Source organism: Capra hircus, chromosome 15, assembly GCF_001704415.2.
Source record: "Capra hircus breed San Clemente chromosome 15, ASM170441v1, whole genome shotgun sequence".
Lineage (NCBI taxonomy): Eukaryota > Metazoa > Chordata > Mammalia > Artiodactyla > Bovidae > Capra > Capra hircus.
The window spans coordinates 74,220,130-74,238,818 of record NC_030822.1 but is presented as its reverse complement, the minus strand read 5'-3'; the positions used below and the strand labels follow the sequence as shown (position 1 = coordinate 74,238,818).

The following is an 18,689-nucleotide window of genomic DNA, read 5'->3' as shown; positions in this document are numbered from 1 at the left end:
ACTGATATCTCCAAACCATCAACAGCTTTGTCATAACTTGCAAAACTTCCCCTCATGCTTATCTTTTACCTCTGTTTTTCCAGTCTAATTTATGTCTACTTAGGTTTATTTTCTTTGCCTTTTAAAATTAAATGCCCAATCCAGATCTTAAAACGTTGGGGTATGCTGCCAAAGTGACTATACATTTACTATTTATGGTATCAAAGTATCTTTGTGCTTCTTAACTATCAAAAAAGAAATCAAAACATATGGATGTATATAAACATAGTAAAGACTAACACATACCCAACTGTATCAATGAAATATGATGACCAACCCCACAGAATAAACGTATTTTTGAAAATATGACATACACAACTGTCAGAATTCAAAGTAAAGCCTATACACCTGGGGTCAATAGCAAAGGCAGGAAGACAGGAGGACCACAGACAGGAGGGAAGACATGGGGAGCACAGGTGCTGTGCCCAGGAGTAGACTCTTGCAGCCACAAACACCACCTAACACCCAAAGGTTCATGCCAAAGCAGCAAAACTAAAAGGGATATATTTAATACAGCTTATGTCTTGAGAGGAGAAAAAAAGAAGTCAAAGTCTGTTATTCGCGTATCCTATTTTAAATTGATGGCTTTTAAAATAGCACTATCTGGTGGAAAAGTTCCCCTAAATCCTTCCAGTCGGTCAAGGTTAATCTTAAAAAAAATAAAAGAGGTCTTGGGAAATAGGAAAATATAAAGACTGGATGCTTACTGTCACGTATCCATTAACAAATCTTTAAATCTAGCCATTTGATAGACACCCATGACATATCAGCTGTGAGAATGGTGTCAAGCAAATGAAAAAAAAAAAAAAAGTATGCCCAAATGTTAATGAAAGTGGTATACGTAAATGCAAATATGGTTCAAAATCAGGGCTATCTTAGTTCCCTCTGCTGATTGCTAGCCAGGAAAGCAGAACTTACAATAGCATACAAACCTTCATTTAATTACAGAAGGAACAAGCTGCTCTTCTTCTTCGAGAGCAAGTACGTAGCACAACGGTCAAGTCTCGGCTTCCTGTCCTTCATCCCCCTCCCTACACCGTGTGCAGAAGCATGAACAAGCAGGGAATGGCTCGAAGGCAGCCTTCTAGGACAGCTTCCCTGTCTGACACCTATACTACAACTATTTAAAGATCTTTTCAGAATTTTGACAGACATTTCTAATCATTAAGTGTGCTAAGTCTTTTTCAGTTATAGAAGCAAAAGACAGAATTCGCAAATATGAGCACTTTGAGGCATTTTCTGAAACCCTAGCAATTATTCTGTTCAAGGCCTTCACACGAAATTAACAAAATTTACTCGAAGAAAGTTTATTGCCCTTTTAACCATAATGAAATAAGATAAACAATCTGAGAAACGGTAAATGAGAAACTACAATAACTTTCAAAGACACCTTTTCTTTTTCTGTAAAGGAGTAAATTTTTGGACAACCGAAGTAGTTTTCAGAACACCTGATATATAAAAGAAAAAGAATATAAAGCAGATCAGGCCTTTGTCCTCAAAGTGTTTAAAATTTAAGTAAAAAAGAACACACAGGATCCAACAGAACAGTGAGCTGAAGTCCAAAGGCCTGAAATTGAGTCCTATGTCTTAGACTCTGTCACTTACTAGTGGCATGTATCCCTTTCAGTGCCTCACTCAGAGTCTGAGCTCAGTTTCAGATTCTCAGAGGATAAATAAAAATATATATGAAAGCACTTTGCACACTCTAAAAATTATAAATCAATACTGGGACTATGAGCAATAAAAAATAAAAGCCACCGTCATTGCAGTCATGATGAATTATGAATGACCTGCCACCTCTCAATCCTACCTTTTAATATTTCACTAAATAACTGAAAATCAGGGAAATCATGGGAAGCCTCTACTTTTTTTCAATAAAGTGAAAAATTAGAACTCTGTACATGGAAAATTGAGTTTGGGTTTGTTTTTTTTTAAATTTCAGGTGACATGGTTATATAAAAATGTTGGCATGTAGGCAAGCATATCTAGCTTTTTTCTAATAAATGTTAACCTAGGACATACTAGAAACATAATCCATACTCATATATGTGGAATTTTGGCATTTATTTATCTGAGATAATGAAAGGAATTGGATTACTTCACAGAAAATCGGACTTCAGCATATAACAGCATCAATGCCAGAAACTGAGAGACTAATCAATATCATCTATGGACAGCATATGTGCAATGCAAAACTTTATAGCAAATTTTCCATTTAACAAAGGAAAATCTTGCACTGAGAGAAATAAGGATGTGCAATTTCCTCAACATTTAAAATATTCTTCAATTTCATGAATTCTTGGTTCAAAGGAGTGGGGAAAGACTTAGGCTCTCACATATCAAAATGTAATGAGAAAACTGTCAATGGATTACTGAATTAACTGTCTGTTTAAATAAGAAGAAACTGAAAATTTAATTTCAAAACTTGTAATACCTGTGTTTTTTCCCCTAATTTTCTTAAGATTCAACTAATAAACCTACAGCACTTAATAGAGCATTTCACATACTGTATTATAACATATGTTCTGCTATTGTTATGCAGTTTTTAGTTTAAAAAGTCTTAGTCTCTACCCGTATGGATTATGTGAAGGCTGTGAAGCCCAAAAGCCTGGGGTTGAACACCTGTGTATCACTCATGATATGTGACTTTGACTTTTCTCTTCTTTAAAATGGATCTGTTAATAACATACACCTTAAGGTTGCTTGCAGATTAAATTTATGCCTGTCGTCAGTCATGTCTGTCTCTTTGCAACTCGATGGACAGTAGCCCACCAGGCTCCTCTGTCCATGGGATTTCTCAGGCAAGAATACTGGAATGGATTGTTATTTTCTTCTTTCAGGGTAACTTCCCCACTGAGATTGGACCTGTGTTTCCTGCATTAGCAGGAAGATTCTTCACCACTGAGCCACCAGGGAAACCCTCTAAAGACTCATATAAGAGACATCAAAAATCAAGTAATTTATATTTGACACAATTTTCCCTTTTTTAATGCCAATCTAAAACTATTTTGATTTCATCCCTTATTAACTCTTTTATAGGACTGATTATGGGGTCCCTCTGATGGCTCAGTGGTAAAGAATCCATCTACCAATGCAGGAGATGAGGGTTCAGTCCCTGGGTCACTTCGATCCCTTGGAAAAGGAAACTGCAACTGACTCCAATAACCTTGCCTGGGAAATCCCAGGGGCTGAATAGCTTGATGGGCTACAGTCCTTCGGATCACAAGAGTTGAACACGACTTAAGAGACCAAATAACAACAACAAGGACTGATTACGCTTTTTTTATAAAAAAGTATAACAACAACAACAACGTATAACAAGGGAAAAGTCTCAATACTCTTACAAAGGAAGTGATTATTAGAGTTATACATTTCCCCTTCTAGTATCTCATCTTTTTGCTGCTGTTGTTCCCAAAGGTTGCCTCGACACCTAGGCCATTTCAGTAAAGTACTTTCATTGCCCTAGAATAAAAAAAGATTAACATAGGCACTGAAGAGAAAGAATATAAATCCCAAGAAACCTGTCCACCACAGCTTGGCACTGGCCATGGGTGCTTGCCATCCACTCCTACAAAGATTAAATCATGCACTGCAGCAGCTGCTGACCTCCAACAGCCCAGAAGGGGTTCCAAGTGGAGAGCAGGACGAGGCCCTCTGTGCTCCCAGAAACGGGCAGGACGGGTCTTCAGACAGTTAGATATTCTCAGGAGCTGGTTTTCTAAGCCCAGTTTTTGCATCTCCTCATCCCTAGAAAAACACTAAAATCCTTCACGGTGACAACTTTCTCATGACTAGCAGCAGCTTCACAAGGCAAGCAGAAGCTTCCTAAAAAATACATGTGCTTGACTGCATGTACTGCCCCTTTACCAAAATCACATATATACCGACCTTCCCCCTCTCCTCTTTGGAGCAATCTCTCAGAGCTATCTGAGGTGTTATCTCCCAGGCTGCAGTCTTCCTATAGCCAGCCCCAATAAAACTTAACTCGCAGCTCTCATGTTGTGTATTTTTTTCAAGTCAACAAACCTAAAGCAAAATTTATAACTTACACAGGCCCAATGTAAATGTTAAATGCTGTGGGTAATAACAGTCAAAATAAGAGGTTTCTTACATTAATCAAAATGAAACCTATAAGAAATAAATTCACCTGCATAAACTGTTCATGGTAAACACAAGCTGCAATATTCCAAAGCTGCAGGTTCCTTAACTGGGGACAAAGATGGCTTTGTTTCCTTAATTGGAGACAAAATCTACATTGCTACGCACACACATCCACACTCAAAACAACCAAACAACACATGTACACACCAAAAATTTTCTTTGTCAAGGTGAGGGACTGAGAATCCCCAGAAAATGAGGGCCCCAGAGGCAGGGGTGGAGGAGCAACATAGGGTGAACCAGATGATGTGGAGCCTCTATCCTGAAAGAAGGCGGAAGCCACTGGTCCACAGCGTGGGAGCTGCTATTTATTATCACTCGACATCTCCACTAAGACCAGGAGAATAAACGGGACTTTGAAGAAGCTGTCCAAACAGCTTTCTCCTGATTCTGCTATGGATCCACACCTCCTTTGCTGATGCTACCCCATCTGAACAAAGTCTGGATTCTACACCTCAGGGCTGACCCTCCCACCTCGTCTCTTCCGTCTGCTTGCTCACAGACTGGGTGAGCTCATACATTCCCACAGCTTTAAACACTCTCAACATGTTGACAGTGTCTAAATTTATATCTCCAGTTCCACCTGCTCCCCTGAACTCCAGACACATATATCTATACGCTCCTTTGACAAGGCTACTTGGATATCCAGTAGGCATCTAAATAGATCCAATATTTAACCATTTCTTCCTCATCTCCTTCATCTCAATAAATGGCAACATATTCTACCAGCTACATTAGTTTTATTTCTAGCATTTACCTCCCTCAGATTTAATTTATTGACATGTCTGTTTGTTCCCAGCAGAATGCAAACTGCATGAATGCAGCTATTTCTATTGTAATACATAAGAACCAAAGGAGACTAATTTAAACTGTATGGAAAGTGCGGGCCCCCACAAGGTACAGGAGGTGAAGTCTGGAGGAAAAAATGGAAGCTCTCACGAGAGGATACGGATCAGGCTGCTCAAGGCAGAAGAAATGATGGATGCAAAGATCTAAAATTGAAACGAAGCTTGTAGAGAGACACACAGTAGAAGCAGACCCAGCGGGATGGAGAAGAGGAAAACAGGAAAAGTACTGAGAAGGCAGGAATGGCAGGAGCGGGGGCAAAGGATAGTTTCAGAGATTCTGGGAGAGGGGATTAGAGACCAAAGGCCAACAGGAGAAAGGGTCAAATTCAGAGCTTCAGTAGAAATGACAAAGAGGAGGCTACCAAGATCTCTTCCGGAGGAGGGCTTCAACTGAGCATTTCAGTCTTCCCCAGAAGGGTCTCTTGATATGTTAATATTTGCTCACATTAATTTTGAACAGCCTGGGCAAAATGGTATCATTTTCACGGCCCAGTCAGCTGTGATCTGAAGTAAAATAGAGCAGTTCCTATGGAAGTATGGAAATGGAAGCAATCTTACCAGGAAATTTATATGGCTGAGAATTCCCTCTCTGCACTGGGGATCATCTCAAAATATTTCCACCAAGACATCTGATCTACGGCATCTCTAATCAAAAGTATTGAAGGGCATTTCCAATAAAGACGCACTTCAAAAAAAAAAAAAATGCCTATGTCATTAATCAATACCATATCCTGACTGCAAGTATAAGAATTTTACTAAAGTCATTACAAAAGGCTATTAAGTTATTTCTTACACTCGTGCTGTTGAAAGGCTGTCCTCTCAGAGCCACTTGATGGCAAGTGTCAAATGACATCTTGGGGAATGTCAAACCATGGAAGATGGATTTTTGAGTGAGAAGTATGCGATAGAATAAACTATACCCACACAAGTTCTAAAACGAGTGTTTTCAAACTTTTCTTCATTATTTTGCCTTTTTTTATCCCAGACCTTCTCTGAAACAACAAGTAAGGCAATCAAAACCCATAATAGGACTTCACTCATGAATAAAGAATTGCCTTCTTGCCCCAACATGAGAGACACTGCTGAGGGCAGAAATATAGATCCTTGAAACACTATGAGCTAGTAGGCCAATCTCCATCTCCAAGGCTTATGAAATACGGTACCATATTCCTCAGCCACTGTTTCTTGGTTTTCTCCCTTTATCCTGTCATCATATTAAATCTCAACATCCTGCTCATAAAACATCCAAATGCCAAAGCTCAGCCTTAATTTCTAAGGACTTTCTCCTTACTCAGCTCCACCTTAAGTTTATCACTATGCACACCAGTGCCATGGCCAAGTTCACTGTTTCGACTCCCTCTCTTGATCACAGCTTCCTTGTCTCTCCTGTGATCCTAGGGCAGCCTTCAATACAATTAAGCCATCATGCTCGCCCTCTCTGCTTCCTAAGGCTGTCAGTATCCTCCTGCCTCAATCATCACTGTACTCATACCATTATATATATACACGAACGCACAGCCCTGTAATCCAACACCATGTCTTCTGGGCCAACCACCCCCTGAACCCCTGACTTCCCAACTATTCTTCCCACTCACAACCCAGGGCTCTGGATACTGTTAGAAACATCTTTGAAAACATGGTCGTTAATCTTTCCTGGACATATGCATGATGTCTAGCTTCAGCATCTCTTCATCCCTAGGCAGGAGTCCCTTTCCTCTTGTAGAAACTGCTCCTGGCTGTTCTAAACTATTTCTACTGACTCCTCTCTCAGCAGATGACCATTTCTTCCTAACACTATTATCCATCTGTCCAACTAACCAACTTACTGTCCAAAGTTCTGTGTTTTAGTCAATCTTCCTTTTTGTCCCAGCACAGCAGAGCTTTTCCCCTGATGTTTGTAGGCCTCCCCTCAGTGCAATAAGAACATTCTCTTGGCTCATTTTCCTCTTGCAAGCTACAACACACTTTCACATATTCTTTATACATTTTCTAAAATTATAGCCCATGCTAGTTGACTTGAGGCAGGAGACAGATGGGCCTCCAAGCTAAGAAGCTGGAGTCTGTCCCCTGTGGACAGACACTCCAAATAAGCAGGAGCTCGAGAGGAGCTGAGCCCTGCCCAGATAAGAGATAAAAAAACACATATTCTTCATTCTCGAAGTCAAGAAGACTTTCCTGAGCACGTACATACAGAAAGGCTCCTTGGAGGTCAGAGAGGGGGCGTCACCTCATAGTAAGTGATGTCGACCTAGCCTTACGCTGCTTCGCAAGACTCCATCCTGGCTGAGAGACGCGTGCGCACGTGGGAAGATCTGAGGGACACTAAACGCGGACTCAGGACCACGCAGAGCAAGATGACTGATCAAAAACAAAGTGTCCCCAGCTACCACGAGGCCATGGCTCTGTCTCTGAGCCCAACAGTGTATCTAACCATACATACTCTTTTTCTAATAAACACTTTGTTCACTACTTTCTATCTCTGTGTGGAAATCCCTCTCTACACAGCTGACAGGCCAGGGCCTTGTCACTAGCGCCTAGTGGTCTAGTGGCTAGGATTCAGCTCTCACTTCTGTGACCCAACCTCAATCTCCAGTGGTAACCAAAACCCTGCTTCAAGCTGCTGCAGGCTGAGGCCACTCAAGATCAAACTCATGACTCTCCTCAACTATTTGCACAAGATTTGACTTGCTCGACGCAGAACCCCAACTAACACAGGAGTTAGGGGCACAGTGGAATATCCATGTGTAACTGATGGTTGGCCCTCTGCCTCCATGGATTCAGCCAACAGTGAATCATACAGAACTGCAGTATCTAATACTGAAGAAAATCTGCGCATACCTGGACCCAGGCAGTTCCATCCCATGCTGTCCAAGGGTCAACTATATTTTCCTGGCTCCCATGTAATTTCCAACTTTTTTTTCACGTCTCCTTAACCATTCTTTACAACTTCCATCATCAGCTTGTGATCTGAGCCATAAGTGCACATACTACCTACATCTCTCCATGGTACTTGAACTTCTATTGTGAAGCTCAGAAAATCAGAGTGAAGATTATACTTAAAGCACTTGAAAGTGTCAAGTCACCTCCACAGACTGAACCAGAGAGGGTCAGTCTCCCACAATGACTGATCTCTACCTAGATTATACTGCATGCTCTCTCTCTGATGGGACTAGACCTAAGGTAGGCTGATGTTTCCTGATAAAATATGGTCACCCCTCCTCCACAACATTTCTTCCTCGATAGTATCTCCCCCACGTAGCCACCAAATTAATTTCTTGCAAATCCCACAGTGATCCTCTCGTTCTATCAAAAAACTCTAGCAATTTTCCCACAGACTATAACAAACAACTCAAACACTCAAAGGCAGGGCTGGCTCAGTCTCTGTGGGGTCTCTGGGTGCTGGTGTGCACAAGGCTTTGTTTGAGCACTCCAAGTGTCTCTGGTGGGTATGGGGTTTGATTCTAAATGTGACTTCGCCCCTCCTACCATCCTGATGAATGAAGCAAAAGCTAGAATCCAACAAGACTGTTGAAGCTTGGCTGGATGAAGCATAAGCTAGAATCAAGATTGCCGGGAGAAATATCAATAACCGCAACTATGCAGCTGACACCACCCTTATGGCAGACAGTGAAGAAGAATGAAAGAGCCTCTTGATGAAAGTGAAAGAGGAGAGTGAAAAAGGCAGCTTAAAACTTAACATTCAGAAAACTAAGATCATGGCATCTGGTCCCATCATCTCACGGCAAATGGAGAAAAAGTACAAACAGTGACAGATTTTCTTTTCTTGGGCTCCAAAATCACTGTGGATGGTGACTGCAGACATGAAATTAAAAGACACTTGTTCCTTGGAAGAAAAGTTATAATCAATCTAGACAGCATATTAGAAAGTAGAGACATTACTTTGCCAACAAAGGTCTGGCTAGTCAAAGTTATGGTTTTTCCAGTAGTCATGTATGGATGTGAGAGTTGGACCATAAAGAAACCTGAGCACCAAAGAACTGATGCTTTTGAATTGTGGTGTTGGAGTAGACTCTCGAAAGTCCCTTGGACTGCAAGGAGATCAAACCAGTCAATCCTAAAGGAAATCTGTCCTGAATATTCATTGGAAGGACTGATGCTGAAGCTATGGACACATGATGGCAAGAACTGACTCATTTGAAAGACCCTGACTCTGGGAAAGATTGAAGGCGGGAGGAGAAGGGGACGACAGAGGATGAGATGGTTGGATGGCATCACTGACTCAGTGGACATGAGTTTGAGCAGGCTCTGGGAGTTGGTGATGGACAGGGAGGCCTGGCGTGCTGCAGTCCATGGGGTCGCAACAAGTAGAACACGACTGAGTGACTGGACTGGTAACAAACAATAAAACTTCTTAGCCCAGCTCTTAAACCCTACATATGCCACAAACTACCAACCAATCTTCTACTACTACCTTCTAAGAACCTTCTGCCTTATTCTACAAATGTACACAGTACTCTCTCACCCTGTGGCCCCTGCTCAGGGTCACTTACATAATTACCATGCCCTAGTTGTATGATCTCCCTCAACTTAGACAATGCTCTCTAGAAGTCAGGGCCACCTTAAGGACACTCTTCTCAAACTGCACTTCCTCATCAGTGAGCAAAATGACACCAAACTGTGCTGGTTTCCCAGCACATTGAATTCACAGTCTGACCATATTATGTATGTGAATCTCAACAAGGTGGCGAGGCCACCAATATCGAAGATGATGTTTTAAATAAGTCTGTAATCCTCACTGTAACTGACAACCAACATCTTTATCTCCATCAACACTTATTCATTATGTGCCAGGTACTTTGACAAAGCTTTACAATGATCCTGTGGACTATATATTACTAATTTTCCCATACACAATGGGCAGCCTGGTTCATAGACAGGGGCCTACCAGAACTTTGAACACAATGGGTACAAAACTATCTTTGTGATTTGCATTCTTAATACATTTATATTAGTGATAAATGTATTCCTAATAACTATGCTCTGATACTGTTTATTAATTAATCTGTCAAAGTAGAAAGTTTTCCCACTCTTCCCAGTCAAGCACAATCTTCCGAGCCTTCAAGACCCAATTCAAACGTCACCTTTTCAGAAAGTCTCCTGATAACACCCTGGCAAAGTTAGTTGCTTCTTCTGAGAACTATCTTTAATGCTTGTAATGTCTCTTCACTACAACACTAAGGTTATTTAGCAGACTGCTGTTAGAATGGGCTTCTTATTGGCAGTTTGTTCAATACTTTTAATTTTCAGAACAATTAAATGGAAAGTAAAATGAATGAAATTTATATCTGCTGGCCAAATAAAACAAAAAGAAATGGTATATCTTATTAGCAATATTTGATCATCATACCTACAACTCTTTTCTGTAATATTCAGTACGTGTATCATATTATAAAATGAGTTATGGCTGAGTGTAATTCAGAAAGCCTGTTCTTCTTTTCAATATGTCCAAACAAAGCTTTATTCTTAAGAAATGGGGAAGAGACTTACCAGTCTTCTCCTTTCTTCTTCTACTGCGATAAGTAGTCTTGCGAATTCTTTTAGTGACTGAGCTATTTAAAAGATAAAAAAAAAAAAAAGGCATTAACCTCTTTACATTGCCAGTATCTAACTGCACAAGAATAAACATTACAATAAAGATACTCATAAATTTGTATATATTCTGTGGTTTTATGTTTCTATAAGCACAAGACAGTATATACAATGGATTTCAATGACTAAAAGTTATAAATAAGAAATGGCTACAAACTGAAGCTTAGCACATATCAAGTACAATATTTTTTCTTCATAAGCACTAGGGGAATATAGTTTATAAATTTAATAAATCAAATGTACATATTAACAAACAAAAGTATAATATTGGAATCACTTCTAAATAAAATTTTTATAAATAATTTATTTTTTACAAATAAATTAATAAAGTTTAATAAATTATTTGTAAAAATAATGCATCATCTATAAGAAGCAATAAATCCAATTCTATTTGGATGTATTATACATCGTGAAAGTGAGTAAAAGCCACTCGGTCGTGTCTGACTCTTTGCGACTCCACGGACTATACAGTCCATGGAATTCTCCAGGCCAGAATACTGGAGTGGGTAGCCTTTCCCTTCTCCAGGAGATCTTTCCAACCCAAGGATCAAACCCAGGTCTCCCGTATTGCAGGCGGATCCTTTACCAACTAAGCTTTCAGGGAAGCTCATTGTACTTAGTAGCAGCTAGTAATGCAAAGTCTTCCAATGACTTCTTTCTAGAAGCTCAACACATATAAATACTTAGAAATGGATTCTGTATTCTGTCTCGCTGTATTACTCTCATATCCAAGGTACTTTAGACCTTCAGTATTCGGAGTGGTCAGAGGATGACCAGCATCAGTGCTTTGGGAGCTTGTTAGAGATACAGACGCTCAGACCTCATCCCAGAATCTGCATTTTAAAAGGATCCCCAGGTGATCCCTTTATACATTAAAGTTGAGAAACATTACTTTAGAAAACTATCTGAAACTGTATTGCTGTTGTTTGCAAAGTATTCAGAAACTATGGAAGGACAAAGAAATTTAAAAAGTGATAACAGCATATTCTTTAAAAATGCACAGTGCTGTGAAAGATGAATTCATCCACATTACCATGAATTATTAAGTAAAGTCAGAATGTTTGGAGTACAAAACTAACAAAAGAAATAGTGAATAAAAATTTTGTTTTGATTTAAGCTAGATCCTTCCCATCTATGTCTTTATTCTTTAGGCTCCCACCTCTTTCTTCATCCACACTAATTGTGAAAATACCGTGAGACCAGAAGTTTAGTAATTCTGGCATAAAGTGTACAATAAAGGCAGGTGAGTAGTGATAATAAATCAAGAGTCTCATCAACAAAACTTATTGAATGCTTGTAAGAATGCTTTCTATTCAAGAATTTAAAATTACAAACTTGGATTTTTTTCTTTCTCTCTTCTCAGAACTACTAGGTTTACATTAACTAAACTGGTTTGAAATGCTACCCCTATGATAACTTCACACTGTATTTTATTCAGTTACCAAGACAGATTAATCTGATAAACATATGAATGGCCTTAGAATTAAGTGTAACTTTTTTAAGTGTTTAGAAAATATGATTTTAATTTCTGTAAAAATAGCTTTAAATATTATAATACAATACAACCCAGTTTTGACAACAATAAGCTGAAGAGAAAAATATTTTATTAATACAAATAGATGATTTTAACTGGTGTGTGCAATAACATATTATATTTTTGTAACTTCAGTAAAAAACAAAAAGTATCCAAACACCATCTGGCAACTATCTACTGCCAACTGAAGATCTGTTGAAGAATCTGGAAAAACAAGCCCCATGAAAGTTTGGATGGTGAAAGGTAATGTTATTATGCCTACAGAGAAAGAAGCCAAGAGACACTGGAGACAGCAGGCACTCCTGAGGTGAGAGGACAAGAGAAGATATAAAGAGTGGTTAAGTCTGAAAAGGACTTTTAACCCCATATTTTTAACTCAATGTCTCCCAAACTTTTTAATAAGTATCAAAAAAATACAAAAACAAAGATCCTTACCCTCATATGCTTCTTTTTATCAAAAGCTATTGGGTTAACACACTCTATTGAAACATGGGAACAAAACAAGAGCAAAGGATATGAATTCTAGCAAAAAAAGGCAGATGAATTCTCAGGACAATACAAAGCTATTCCAGAACAATAGTGCCAAACTTCCAGAGGCTTTTGTCTACACCAGAGCAACAGGTTAGAAGCTCCAGGAAAGATCTCCAGAGAAAGAAAACAAAGAACTGATCAATATCCTGACACATCTAAATACAATGAGAAGAAATTTACATTCCTTTAAAAAAAAAAAGAAAGAAAGAAAGAAAACTCAAAGGCAATTATAGTCAGAGGTCAAAAATGTTCAGGGGGAAACATTCTGGAAAACTCCAAAGCTTGAATTTGCTACATGCAATGGCACCCCACTGCAGTACTCTTGCCTGGGAAATCCCATGGACGGAGGAGCCTGATAGGCTGCAGTCCATGGGGTCACTAAGAGTGGGACATGACTGAGTGACTTCACTTTCACTTTTCACTTTCACGCATTGGAGAAGGAAATGGCAACCCACTCCAGTGTTCTTGCCTGGAGGATCCCAGGGACGGTGGAGCCTGGTGGGCTGCCGTCTATGGGGTCGCACAGAGTCGGACACGACTGAAGTGACTTAGCAGCAGCAGCAGCAAATATTTACACAGCATTTACACTGTATTAGGCAGTATAAGGAACATACAGATGATTTAATATAGTATGGGATGGTATGCACAGGTTATATGCAAATACTATAAGATTTTACATAAAGGACTTGAGCAGTCAGGGAGTCTGGAATCTGGGGGTACCGGAACCAATCCCCTCCAAATATCAAGGAGCAACTGTATTGACTCTCGGGAAAGCAAAGTGATACAGCTAACACTATCAAAATAGTTCAAATAACAGGGTTGTGAGTAATGTGTACTAACTCACTGAAATATAAACACTGACAGAGTCATTAAGAACAGGATACCACAAAAACTGGTTAAAACCAACTAACTCCAAGAAGGCGGAAGATTTAGCTTTCAGGAGACCCTGTGCCTCGTTATACATGCACTGTAGTGAATTAGCCTGCTAAGTGACACACCCACAGGTGCCATGACAGTTCTGAAGCCAAAAAGCGAGCAGTGGCCCAATTCCTGGAAAGCTCCACGCCCTCCCCCAAACAGTTAAGAGTAATCCTGCCCCTTGTTAGCCTACGAAATTACCCAGCCTTATAAAACTAACCACTCCACATTTTGGGTCAATCTTGCCCTCTGAAACAGACCACATTCCGCCTGTGGAGTGTGCATCTCTCAAAGTAAATGTGCTTTCACTTAATTAAGGCTTGCTCTTGAAATTTCTCCTGATGGAAGCCAAGGACCCTCACTGGGCAGCCCCTCCCAGGGACCTGTCCAAGACCTGGGGCATGACCATCTTCCAGCACCCCATTCTCCTGCAATAGTCCTTCTGCGGAATTAGTGGCAGGGACTGGTAGAAATGGAGATTGCTCATTTTTGTTAAGCTAAAAATAAATCTGTAATTTCTCAAACAAAATTGCATATAAAAATGCCTTACTTCCCTACTAGCCAACACCACAAGAGGGCACAGACCATGTATTATTAATTTTCTCAAAGGGTTAAATAAATATCTAGCACACCAAAGCCTATCAACAGGTATTTTGAAACACATGAGACAATAACTTAATGTTAGACTGGCAGGGGTACACCGTGTGTGTATTAGTCGCTCAGTCGTGTCCAGCTCTATGAACCCCATCGACTGTGGCCACCAGGCTCTATCCATAGGATTCCCCAGGCAAGGATACTGGAGTGGATCACCATGCTGGCTTCCAGGAGATCTTCCCAACCCGGGGACTGAATCCAAGGCTCCTGCATTGCAGGCAGACTCTTCATCATCTGAGCCACCCGTGATATACCAGAAACTCCCAATTGGTCAACCCAGAAAACATTCACCACCCCATATAGCATGCCCTAGTAGTCCTGGGGTGTATTTCAGGATGATGAACTCAGAAGTCCAAAGGCTTCCCCAAGGTAACTACTACTCAAAACTTGTGGAGTTGTCTTAAATCAGATTTTGGTTACAAGAATCTGCCCTCAGTGCAGAAGATCTGGGTTCAAGTCTTGCCTGGAGAATTCCATGGAGAGAGGAGCCTGGCGAGCTCCAGTTCATGGGGTCACAAGGAGTCAGACATCACTGAGTGACTCACACACACAGACACACACAGACATACAGACACACACACACACACACACACTGAAACTCAAGTTCTCGGTTTCCTGTTACATTTCTACATCCAAACTTAATGATGCCGTTTTATACTTTATTTGAGTGGTTTTCTGGTCTGCTTCCCTTATAAATACTATTTATAGACTCAGTGCAATAACAGTGGATTATAATGAGAAAGTCGGAAGAGAAATCTTAACTTGCAAAAGCACACACATGTTTGGCTCCTCACAACAAAAACTACTCGCCTTCCAGCAGTTTTCTGTGTCTGCCTCAATTTGACAATAACTTCTGCTCCCTCTTTTTTTTCGGTTGATTTTTCCAGGGAAATGACTTCATAAAAATTAAACTAAGATTTTTCTCTTTAAAGATTATAGTCCTAGTTCTATAAAATCAAACTGTTTATTGGTCCAAATGAAGCTTTCAGGTTCACCTTTTGCTCTGTAAGACAATGAACAGCCCAGGAATACTAAATATTAGTAATTTATTTCATGAATTAGGGGCAGTGGCCAACTAATTTTTATATGTTTTCCCTAAATCGTTAGATTTATAATGCTGAAGTATCACATTAGCAGTTTACTAAGCACAATATACCACAGAATAAAAACAGGAATTAACAATCCTATAAGGCAAGAATAAAACAATTCAAAGTATTATCATGTAAATTGGGTTTTAGGAGAAGGGGCTAATGGATAGCCACTCACTTGCCTGCCCCATTCTGAAAGTCTAACAGGTACCTCTGACACAAATCAGGCAGATCCAAGCTGCCCAGTGTACCCCAGCAACAATCTAGAGATCAGAAGCCAGTTATTAGAATCTCCAATGCATGGGACCCACAAATGCCTTAAGCAATCATGAAAACAAACCTTCTCCACCAGGCCCTGGGCACAACACATATACAAAATGACTCTTCCAACACTCATCACAGGGTCTTATACAAAATGGCTACTGATTTTGTAACTGCTTGAGCCACTGTTTTCTAAAATTTTGCTTAAGCAAAATCTGAAAATATTTTTTATTACACGCAAATTTCTGATACCCAAATACTTTCTCTTATAATAAATTACTTGTGATGCTCCATATTTTATTAATTTAATATCCGCATAAATAAAAAACACTGCCTTATCTGATTTAGGAGGTTCAAACTAACACCCAATATAACAGCAAGTCCTGTGATGCAGTGGTAAAGAATCTGCTTGCCAACGCAGAAGACTCAAGAGACTTGGATTCAGTCACTGGGCTGGGAAGATCCCCTGAAGGAAATGCAACCCACTCCAGTATTCTTGCCTGGGAAATTCCATGGTGAGAGGAGCCTGGCAGGCTACGGTCCATGGGGTAGCAAAGAGTCAGACGTAACTGACCAACTGAGTACACGCACCTGCAATTATAGATTCTGACCATACCGAGGTGGTATGACAGGAGTTTGATTTAGTGAGAGTAATATTCCAAAAACAATACTTAATACACAGTGGGCTTTCGATAGATGGATTTAAGGAAACATTCCCACCAGCTATTTTCTCTGTAAGGAGAAACATACCAACTTATTCTAGGCTTCATAAAATATTATGAAAAGAATAGGCCAGAGACTGAAAAATTATGTTAGCTATTCACATTCTTGCCACCTGCATGAAGCTTTCCTGGCTGTATTCACCAGTAATAATCTTTCCCCTTCCTGACCATCTGGACTATGAGATTACTGGAAAGCAATCAAAATATAGCTTTATATATAAAATTTAACTTTCAAAAAATTACTGAGGTCAAGAACACTGCTATAGGTTTCCTTTTTATCTCTACAATGTGATATTGAAAAAACACTTTTGGAACAAAAGAAATCTATTATTCAGATGCATTTATGACAGTCCCAGGGGCATAAACATTCACAAAGATAACAGCTGAATTTTACCTAGATGGTGAAGAAGTGTGATAATGGCTTCTATATTTACTAATACCGTAAATTCTGAAACATTTATGAAGTATCTAAAATACCTATTTCCTAACATTCTTTTCAAGAAGCTTAAATTCATCCTACTCTTTTCAACTGTAGAAAATCTGTTCAGAGTCTGAGAGTAAGAATGAGTGAGAATAAAGAAAATTAGTCCTTGTTCATTGTTGATATAAACTCTACTACCTTAAAAACTAAGCATTATATTCTATTAAATATTTCAACAACTTAACAGGTTGGGCCTTACAGATTTCACAACCAGCAGAAATGAAGAATCTCTCTCCTGCATCTAATCAACATTTATATTATAGTCAGACAATGATGTGCTAAGTATTTCTCCTAGGAGCCTTTCCTCAAACCTAAACAACATAAACATATACTCAAAAACAACAACAACAACAAAAACAAACAAACAACAGATCACAAGTTCAGTGACATACAGAATTATGTCCACAACACATTTTTCTCACTTTACTAGAAGGAGCAGATCACTTATGAAGTTCAGATATGCTGATGAATAGAGGGAACAGGGTTAGCAGTAGGATTTAGACTTGGATAAACCAAAAGGAAAACGTGAAAACCTGTACAAGTCTATAAAAGTCAGACTGAACCAATGCAACCGCATTTTGTAATCCAGATGATGCCCTTGACTTTTATATTCAGGTGTGAGTGGGTTCTGTTGAGCTTTTTCTCTGGGACTGACTTTTCATGAAAAATAGTAGCAAGGCAGTAAAACATCAGTACTGAACTGAGGTTGTGAGCCAAAGCTGGTGAATCCATCATATCCTTCTGGGCCACACGGAGAAAAATTAGAGCAGAATCAACCTAGATAGCCAAGGGACCCCAGCACTACACAAGCATGCAATGATCTGACAGGGTATCACATCAGCAGTTCACAGCTGGAAATCCCACTGAGGGAGTTTTCATTGTTTAAACACTAAAAAGATCAAAGGTAGCATACTGGCTGAAGTATCCAATAGAAAGTTTTCTTGGTTCAGGAACAATTTAACCCATAACCAGAGCAGGCAACATGGTCAGTCTGTGGTATGTCTGAATAATAAATACTGTGTCTGCAAAACGGACAGAGTGATATAAAAAATGACAATTCTCCCAACCAGATATTGTAAGTTTTTGGTAACAATTAATATCCCTACTGATGGGCTGTCCACTCTGTCTGCAATACTGGCATTATTTGCAACCACAAACTCTAGCTATTCTTTCCTGAAAGCCGCACATCAAATAAGATTTTTCCACTCCATTTGTGGCTTCAAGCTCCATGGATGCCTAGTTGCAAAGTCGATAAATTGCTTCCCAAACCAACAGAAAAGTCACAGGCCGGCTGTGGAATTCTGGCAGGTCACAATAATAAACACCAGTGCTCAGAGCAACTGATCTTTTTTCTAGCGCTTCACAGGCCTGTGGAATCCAAGGTCTCACAAGCACATTTAGTTCTCTTTGAGGTAACTGAACTGGGTTATCCACAATGTCCCCAGGTTACTGTTTTCTTTAATTGACAAATACATCAAAAAGCAAGATTAACCTTGAAAACAAGCCCCTTTAAATTAATTTAAACATCATATAAATTCTTTTATCAATATACCCTACCAATGCGTCCTTCTGTAGCATTGAATTCAAGTGAATTAGGCTTCAGTAAATATGAGATGTATCAAGTTAGAAGAGCATCAGTTCAGTTCAGTTGCTCAGTCGTGTCTGACTCTTTGCAACCCCATGAATCGCAGCACGCCAGGCCTCCTTGTCCATCACTAACTCCCGGAGTTCACTCAAACTCACATCCATCAAGTCCGTGATGCCATCCAGCCATCTCATCCTCTGTTGTCCCCTTCTCCTCCTGCCCCCAATCCCTCCCAGCATCAGTCTTTTCCAATGAGTCAA

General features: G+C 39.7%; 1 protein-coding gene across 1 annotated transcript in view; it reads right to left on the bottom strand.

Annotated features, from left to right (window-relative positions):
- The window catches only part of ARHGAP42 (Rho GTPase activating protein 42), a 331,634-nt gene that overhangs the window by 202,633 nt on the left and 110,312 nt on the right, over positions 1-18,689 (bottom strand). Inside the window, exon 3 of the mRNA XM_013969404.2 lies at positions 10,554-10,615. Coding sequence (XP_013824858.1) covers positions 10,554-10,615 — 62 coding nt within the window. The remainder of the gene's footprint in view (positions 1-10,553; positions 10,616-18,689) is intronic.